The 10,121-nt window shown below is 37.2% G+C and overlaps 1 protein-coding gene across 1 annotated transcript; it reads right to left on the bottom strand.

The window, feature by feature from the left end:
- Positions 1–447: 447 nt before the first annotated feature.
- LOC144567693 (4-hydroxy-tetrahydrodipicolinate synthase 1, chloroplastic-like) lies at positions 448–993 on the bottom strand. Its single transcript, XM_078317859.1, has one exon. The coding sequence runs from the start codon at positions 991–993 to the stop codon at positions 448–450; it is 546 nt and encodes a 181-aa protein (XP_078173985.1).
- Positions 994–10,121: the final 9,128 nt, after the last annotated feature.

Raw genomic sequence — 10,121 nt, 5'->3', positions numbered from 1 at the left:
TTCAGTCATCGAACTGTTTCGAGATACATGTACTGAAAAACTAGTTGTTTCAAAATGCATTATCAAAAAAAAATTCAATGGCTGGATTCAGAATTACAGCAGATTTATTTTCTAAAATGTATGGATCGACCTTGCATATTTTAGCAATATAGTAGTATCTAGGTCTAAATGGTGGGGTCTAGTGCACTCCCTTGTCAGAACTCATTAATATTATCCTAAGTTTCTAATGACATCAAATCATTTTCTTATAGATCAGATAATGAAACTTGCTCTCAGAGCATGCGTTTTCCAAATAAAAAGCTGGTTACATTTAACTTAATACCAAAATTAGGTAACCTCCCAACTGATAAATTCTGAAAAATCAAAAACATCAAAACAACTTTTAAGCAAGCACAAAAAAGTTTACCAAATTTGAATTCTCAACTAGTCCCAAAGAAAAACATCTCCCTACCGGTACCTGCCCACAATAATAAAATCGTCATCATTTAGAACTTCCACTTCCCTTTGCCCAACAAAATTCTCCCTTCCCAATTCATTGACAATTCTCACAAACTCAACCCTTTTTTCACGCGGCAAGGGATAATACGGCAAGCGAAAAACCGGCCGAATCACACCCAGTTGAGCCAAAGCCGTGTTCAAACCAATCGGATTTGGCTCGACAAACAACCACTTCATCAGTGGCATCACCTTCTCTCTTAGCACCGCATTCTCCCCCTCAAACATGAGGCTATGCATCAGCCTTGGTATCAAATTACTGGTCACAGATATGACCCCAGTGGCCCCATGCATCCATCTTGCATCATGGCACTCATCATCATTCCCGCTCCATGTCACCACTCCCTTGTCAGTATACCCCTTGATTCTCTCATTCCCCATGCACTCCTTCACCCCAGCAAGATTAGGTTTTATGGCCAGCGCATTAATAACAGGTGGAGATATGTCCTGGCCTGTACGCGACGGTACATTATACACCACTGTAGGGCCCATTGACATGACAGCGTCAAAATGTGCGATGAGGCCCTGAATCGAGGTTTTGCCATAGTAGGGATTGTGTTAGTTTATAATAATCTAGAAGTCAATAATACGATAATTTATCATAAAGCTTTGTTCATGAATTGAATGTTTATTTATATATCATTTTGTTGCCTTGAGTATTATTGAATTTATGGATCATTTCGAGTTCATGACTGAAATTGTGAAACTCCATAATATAGATGATATATACTCTTAAAAGGTCACTGACCAAGGTAATTAGCAGGAACACTAATTACCGCGATAAGGCTAGTATGTGGATTCAAAGATGGTTAAGTTTTACAAACCACCTGACACGAGATGTCATTTTAATCACATAGATACATGTTTTAGAAACATGGTATTTGACAGACCCCGAATGAAACATTAAATAGAATTGTGTTCGTGTCATTTATGTTTTCATTCAGTGTCACGTTCCACAGTATGAGGTATTTATCGTTCCCACTGAGAAATATGTATGTGTGATTGTTATCCACCGCTGTCCGTAAAAAACAGTCATAACGGTAGCTTTTCCATATGTATAGCTTAGCTGAGGAAGTGATAGTTTACCAAGAATACTATTTGTCCCTCGTATCTCTATACGAGCTATAGCATCACTGGGCCCCTTGATAGAGTAAGATTATCTGCTAGCGGTATAATTACAAGAGTAATTATATTTGATAATCTGCTCAAGATCAAGAAAAGATTAAGTTAGCAAGGATGACACACATCTACCTTGAAACTAATCTGATAGCTATGAGACAGAAGAACAGACACAAGTAAATTGTTTACTGGATCGTGATATTGTACAGTACAGCATCATCTGTGTAATTGGATGGTCATGATGTGTTGCCAGATGCCACCCATGACTAACAGAAGTTAAAACAGTTTTAACTCTGTTTACCAACATAACACAGATCCTATTGGGTCACACCATATAGGAGCTACTCGGAGAATCTTACTGATTAATTATAAATTGATTATAATTAATATTAAGATGGTTATAATTAATTATACGTGTTATAATTAAATTATAAATGTTATGTAAAAATAACAAGCAAAAACATTGGTTAATTTATAAACGTGTATGACACGTTGTATAAAAGTTAACCGGTTAATTTATAAATGTGCAGGACACATTGTATAAATTATCGAAACAACAAATAACCGCAAGAAAAATATATATAATTATTCAGAATAATTATACGAATATTATTTGTGTTCGGGCCGAGGGCATTCGAGTCTTTTCAGATTCGTCCTTATCCGCATGACACGTCATCGATCCTATCCAGATGACACGTCATCGATACCGAAACAAATAACCGAAAGAAAAATATATATATAATTGTTCAGAATAATTATACGAATATTATTTGTGTTCGGGCCGAGGGCATTCGGGTCTTTTCAGATTCGTGCTTATCCGCATGACACGTCATTGATCCTATCCAGATGACATGTCATCAATCCTATCCACAAGGGCAAAATGGTCATTTCACACCTATGCCACCTTGCATGTGTAGAAGCATGGAGAAGAATGTGGAAGGGTGTGGAAGGGGTATTTTGGTCATTTCACATATAAAAGGATGAGGTGTCAATGGCATATCTTGTAAATAGGCCGAACTTGGAGGGCATTTTGGTCTTTTGCAACCGAATCTAAACACTATAAATAGGGGTGGAGGGGTAGAGAGAGAAAGATATATTAACATATATACATATGCACATTCACATGTATCTTTTCGTGCAGAAACGAATCGGTATTTTCTCTCTTTTCCGGTTTCTCTCCCAAATAGTGTTTCGGTTGAGAAAAGAAAGTTATACGTACTTGACGTATAATCTTGCGGGTTGTTGTGGAGTATATTTACGGGATCGATGAATAGTGTTTTACCGAATTTAGCGGTATGTCAGTTTTGCATATTGATGAAACTGAGCAACCGAAAATTCGTGTTTACGGGTTTTCGTCTTTTCCCTGTGAATAGTGCTTTTGCAGAATTCCGCGGTTTACGGTATTTCTGGCAGAAGAAACAAACCGCTCTCTGGTTAGTCCTGGTGGATAACCGATAGAGGCATCAGACGTCTGATGCTCCGAGTCGATTCCTTCCCTGGTGAGGCTCTACTCGCTCGGTCTGCATTCCAACTGTGATTTGGAAACAAGGTATAAATATGTTATATTAATCTATTTAATTGGTAAGTAGATTAAAGTTTTAGAAATCAATCATGGAGTAGATCTGTAAAAGGATTAAATTGGGTTTTGATGCCAAAGGAATACTGAAGGTGGACCGCCTTGGAAAGTTTCCTGACATACCCCGTTTAATCCTGAGCTTAAGTTGGCCGTAGAAATTTTTGTTCTACGGTCATTCCGCACCTTAAGCCTAAAAGGGGTTTTGGTTAGAACCGCGAAACCCCAAAAGTGGTATCTAGAAAACCCAACAGTGGTATCAGAGCACAAGGTTCTCCCGCTGATTGATTTTCTAAAAGTTATAACTTATGCAAATTAGATGCATATACCGCATATCAGTTTAATTCTTACATTTGCAGCTTAAGTCCAAAACCGATTAGAAATGAGATTTTCTTGGATCGGTTCTACCGACTAAGAAAGTTAAATTAGATTTAAGTTTTCTTTATGCTTTCTTATGAAATGTAAACTTTTACATTTCTTGGATCGGTTTTCCGACCGAGAAAGATAAAATAGGATTTTATGCTTTCTTTATGTTTTCGTTTTCAAAACTTTCAACTGCGTTTGAGTATATCTAAGAATGTGATGAAGCAATAAAGTACCTGAGTAAGAGCTGTTAATCTCCACCCGTAAAAGACAAGGTTAATGACAAGAAAAGTCTCGGCTTTTCGTCTAACCCTCTTTTACGTGTCCTGATAGCTGGCCCAAAGGGGACTTTGTCACGTTACCAAATTGCTTTAACGCTTTTGAAATGGCAAAATTTAGTGTAAGTTTTTCGCCTTTTCGAAAACCTTCGGATAAATAAAGTTAATCGAAGAATGTGATGAAGCAATAAAGTACCTGAGTAAGAGCTGTCATTTCCACACAAGAAAGAGATGGTTCTGTCTAAGAAAGATTGAGTCTAAGCGGTCCTCGTGACCCCGATCTTTCCTGGGAGCCCCTTTCACGTGTCCTAATGGCTGGCCCAAAAGAAACTTTGTCACATTACCAAATTGCTTTATGGACCGAAAAGAATATATGATTTTAAAACATATAAATTGTTTATGTGCTTTAAATGGTATAAATAAGAACTGAGCATAGCTGCAAAATAAAGAATTAGGAACTGATAAATAATATACCTGACTTGCTCCCGTATATAAGTAAATTAGATTTACTGCTTTGATATGAATTGAATAAATTAGATTTATTGCTTTCAAAGGAACCGTGAAAGAACGTGATGTCAAAGAAAGATTTGTGAAGGAACTCACCGTTGTCTTTCTGGCAGACGACTTTCACGTGTCTAAAGTCAGTTACAAGAACTGACTGCTTAACAAAGCTAAGCGTATCAAAGAGGTACTGATAAGAACAGAAACTAATGGAGATCACATTTCGTATTCAAGACTTCCTTTCCACGACTGCTTAATGAAGCATATGAAAGAGGTCGTTATAAAGATACGAATAGAATCACATTTAGTCATTCTTACATATGCTGAGAAAAGAAAGTAATGGGGATCACATTCGATATTTTAGACTTCCTTTCCACGACTGCTTAATGAAGCATATGAAAGAGGTCGCTATAAAGATACGAATAGAATTACATTAATCGTTCTTTCTAACATAAGATAAGAAAAGAAATGGAGATCGCATTCAGTATTCAAGACTTCCTTTCCATAATTGCTTAATGAAGCATATGAAAGAAGTCGCTATAAAGATACGAATAGAATCACATTAGTCGTTCTTTCTGACATACCCCTTTGGAGATTGCTGGCACTGTTAAGCATAAACACCAACCCATTAAATATTAAGTAGTATGCCCTTCCCACTCTATCCTCCTCAAACCATTGTTCATTGGTTGATGATTAAACTACTCAGTAGACATCGCCTTTTACCTTTGGTGGTCGAGGGTTATGTCCGACATATCAAACCAAATAGAGTGAGGTTACTTACCGATGATTTCCAAAACAGTTTTGGGCTCGGGGCAAAGTCTTCGTTAAATACACGTCATGTTTTAACGAAACCAAGAATCACAAAGAGATGTGATTAGCAAGTTTGCTTACCTAAGATAACTAATAGCCATGATATGCATACACTGCCTTGGTTATTAGTGAAAATATGGATCTTGGTCCTACTACAAACGGGAATAGAACAAATTTGCAGTGGGAGTTTTATTATTGGAATAAAACATTACATGAACAAAGCTTTAATCTTTACTTTAAAAACGTTGTAGAAATATGGCTAAAGAAACGTCTTTCTCTTTACGCTCCTTACTCGAAAAAGTAGACATGCGTGAGAAAAAGGAATATATCCTAAATACACCGGTCCCTGCTGAAATAGTAGAGAGCAGCTCTGTCAGTACTCACACGCTTCGTATGACAAGCGATGATGAGAAACTGGAGAAGCTTAACTGTCCGTGGAGCCACGAGTTGGCCACGGAAGTTATCCTGAACTCATTTCCTCTCAGCTATTCGGAGTTCATTGTGAACTCCCATAAGCAAGAGTTGGATAAGAGCTTGCAGGAGCCCCAAGGGATGCTGAGGATCACTGATAAAGACATCGAGAATAGCTCTCATGTCCTCATGATCCAAGAAGGTGGGAGGAAGATCAAGAAAGCAAAAGGGAAAAACGGCGATTAAGTACAAAGGCAAAGGGAAGTTGGTTCCAGGAACGAACTCTCCCAAGATAAATGTTTCTGCTAACTCTGACTGCTATTTTAGCAATAGCAAAGGTCACTGGAAGAGAAACTGCCCGGAGTATCTTGCAGATATGAAGTTTGAGAATGTCTCAAAAGTCTCAGTCTCAAGTATTTATGTTATTGAAATTAATGTTGCGACCTCTCTTAATGATTGGGTACTGGATACCGGATCATGTGCTCATATTTGCACGAATATGCACGCACTAAGAGGAAGTTACGCAATAAGGAAGTACAACTCCGAGTTGGAAACGGAGCACAAGTTGCAGCCGTTACAGTCGGTAGGATAGAATTGTACTTGCCTAGCGGGTTTATTCTGGAACTAGAAAATGTATATTTTGTTCTTACCATTTCTAGAAATATCATATCAATCTCGTGTTTAGAGATGAATGGTTTCTCGTTTGTTATAAAGGACAATAGATGTTCTATTTATAAAAATGAGACATATTATGGATCATCTTACTTGTTAAATGATCTTTATATGCTAGAAATGGAAAACCACGTGTTTAACATCAATAACAAAAGACTCAAAACGTTTCATGAAAGTATTGACTTACATGAGACATAAGTCTGAATCCTTTGACAAGTTCGAGGAATTTAAGACTAAAGTAGAAAATCAACTGAACAAAAGTATTAAGGCATTACGGTAGGACCGTGGAGGCGAATACTTGAGTTATGGTTTTCAAAATGTACTTAAAGGAATGTGAGATAATCTCACAACTCACACCTCTAGGGACACCGCAATGTTATGGTGTTGCCAAGAAAATGAAACAAACCATGTTGGACATGATTCGTTCCATGATGAGTGACGCCACCCTTCCAAAATCATTTTGGGGACACGCACTAGATACTGCCGCACTAACGATAAATATGGTTCCATCCAAGTCAGTTGAAAAGACTCCATACGAGTTATGGTTTGGGAAATCCCAAATATGTCTTATCTTAAAAATGGGGTTGCGAAGTATTTGTCAAACATCTAACGTCTGACAAACTTGGTCCCAAATCTGACAAGTGCTTTTTCGTAGGGTATCCTAAGGAAATGAAAGGATATTACTTCTATTACCAGTCCGAGAACAAATTAGTTGTTGCTCGTCATGGTATACTTTTGGAGAACGAGTTTCTTGCAAAAGGAAGTAGTGGGAGTAATGTAATACTTGAAGAAATTCAAGATACATCACACAATATAATATCTGAAACAGATCAGATAATCCCACCACTTGATACTTCGGCTGATGAGCATCTGGAAGAACCAAATCCACAAGTAGTTGTGGAAGAGGTTCTAGTCCTGAGCTCAAGTGCTTCAACACAAGTTGAAGAAGAACTAAATCCGCACACTATTGCGGATGAAGTTCGACAGCCAGAAGAACAAGTGCTACGTAGGTCAACAAGAACAGTCCATGCACCCGAGAGGTACTTGGGACTACATGAGATCTCAGTCTATGATACTGAAGATCCTTTGACCTATGCGGAAGCAATGGATAGACCCGACTCTGATAAATGGCTGGAGGCCATGAGATCCGAAATACAGTCCATGTATGACAACACAATCTGGAACCTAGTTGTACCACTTGATGGGGTGAAACCCATAGTTAACAAGTGGGTTTTCAAAAGGAAAACACACATGGATGACAATATGACTATTTACAAAGCACGGCTAGTAGCGAAAAGGTTTCAAACAAATTCTGGGAATTGATGAAACTTTTTCACCTGTGACTATGTTTAAGTCAATTCGGATACTCCTAGCAATTGCCGCATTTCATGATGATGAAATATGGCAAATGGATGTCAAAATCGCCTTCTTAAAAGGAAATTTAAGAAGATGATGTGTATATGACACAGCCTACGGGTTTTGAAGATCCAGAGAAAGCTGGGAAGGTATGCAAGCTTCTTGAATCCATTTATGGATTGAAGCATGCATCACGGAGTTGGAATCTTTGATTTGGCGAAGAAGTCAAAAAGCTTGACTTCGTCAGATGCGGAGAAGAATCTTATGTGTACAGAAAAACTAGTGGGAGTGTCATCGTCTTTCTTTGATCTTATATGTAGATAACATACTCTTAATAGGAAACGATATTCCTCTATTGCAATTAGCCAAGTCTTCATTAAAGAAAAGTTTTCTCGATGAAGGACTTGGGCGAGGATGTCTATATACTAGGCATAAAGATCTACTGAGGTAGATCAAAGAGACTTATAGGATTAAGTCAAAGCACGTACATTGACAAAGTGCTGAATAGGTTCAGCATGCAGGATTCTAAGAGAGAATTCCTGCCAATGAATCATGGTGCACTGCTTAGCAAAACTCAGTGTCCTTCGACAACTGATGAGCAAAGCACTATGAGAAGAGTACCATACGCTTCGGCTATTGGCTTTATCATAAACACCATGTTGTGCACTCGCCCTGATGTCTCGTATGCTTTGAGTATGACGAGTAGATATCAGGCTAATCCAGACATAAAGCACTGGAATGCTGTAAAGAATATCATTAAGTTCTTGAGGAGAACTAAGGATATGTTTCTCGTCTACAACATTATCACATAATACGAGAGATCGTAAACATCATAAGATGCTTATAATTAATTATAAAAGATATAATTAATATAAAGGTGATGTAAAGATATGTAGAGTTGACACAGTCAGCAACACAGCTGATCCACTCACAAAATCTCTTCCTCAAGCCAAGCACGAGATGCTTAATGCTTCTATGAGTTTGGAACACATAGAAGATTGGCTGTGTGATTTTCTTAGGATCTACGAGATCTTAGAGAATATAGAATTTTGTATATAAGTAGGGCCTACGATGATTGGCTCCTAGCTTAAGTGGGAGATTGTTAGTTTATAATAATCTAGAAGTCAATAATACGATAATTTATCATAAAGCTTTGTTCATGAATTGAATGTTTATTTATATATCATTTTGTTGCCTTGAGTATTATTGAATTTATGGATCATTTCGAGTTCATGACTGAAATTGTGAAACTCCATAATATAGATGATATATACTCTTAAAAGGTCACTGACCAAGGTAATTAGCAGGAACACTAATTACCGCGATAAGGTTAGTATGTGGATTAAAAGATGGTTAAGTTTTACAAACCACCTGACACGAGATGTCATTTTAATCACATAGATACATGTTTTAGAAACATGGTATTTGACAGACCCCGAATGAAACATTAAATAGAATTGTGTTCGTGTCATTTATGTTTTCATTCAGTGTCACGTTCCACAGTATGAGGTATTTATCGTTCCCACTGAGAAATATGTATGTGTGATTGTTATCCACCGCTGTCCGTAAAAAACAGTCATAACGGTAGCTTTTCCATATGTATAGCTTAGCTGAGGAAGTGATAGTTTACCAAGAATACTATTTGTCCCTCGTATCTCTATACGAGCTATAGCATCACTGGGCCCCTTGATAGAGTAAGATTATCTGCTAGCGGTATAATTACAAGAGTAATTATATTTGATAATCTGCTCAAGATCAAGAAAAGATTAAGTTAGCAAGGATGACACACATCTACCTTGAAACTAATCTGATAGCTATGAGACAGAAGAACAGACACAAGTAAATTGTTTACTGGATCGTGATATTGTACAGTACAGCATCATCTGTGTAATTGGATGGTCATGATGTGTTGCCAGATGCCACCCATGACTAACAGAAGTTAAAACAGTTTTAACTCTGTTTACCAACATAACACAGATCCTATTGGGTCACACCATATAGGAGCTACTCGGAGAATCTTACTGATTAATTATAAATTGATTATAATTAATATTAAGATGGTTATAATTAATTATACGTGTTATAATTAAATTATAAATGTTATGTAAAAATAACAAGCAAAAACATTGGTTAATTTATAAACGTGTATGACACGTTGTATAAAAGTTAACGGTTAATTTATAAATGTGCAGGACACATTGTATAAATTATCGAAACAACAAATAACCGCAAGAAAAATATATATAATTATTCAGAATAATTATACGAATATTATTTGTGTTCGGGCCGAGGGCATTCGAGTCTTTTCAGATTCGTCCTTATCCGCATGACACGTCATCAATCCTATCCAGATGACACGTTATCGATACCGAAACAAATAACCGAAAGAAAAATATATATATAATTGTTCAGAATAATTATACGAATATTATTTGTGTTCGGGCCGAGGGCATTCGGGTCTTTTCATATTCGTGCTTATCCGCATGACACGTCATTGATCCTATCCAGATGACATGTCATCAATCCTATCCACAAGGGCAAAA

The sequence above is a fragment of the Carex rostrata genome, chromosome 16 (genome assembly GCF_964058835.1).
Source record: "Carex rostrata chromosome 16, lpCarRost1.2, whole genome shotgun sequence".
Taxonomy (NCBI): domain Eukaryota; kingdom Viridiplantae; phylum Streptophyta; class Magnoliopsida; order Poales; family Cyperaceae; genus Carex; species Carex rostrata.
Note: the sequence above shows the minus strand (reverse complement) of the source record. Positions and strands in the feature narration are given on the sequence as shown.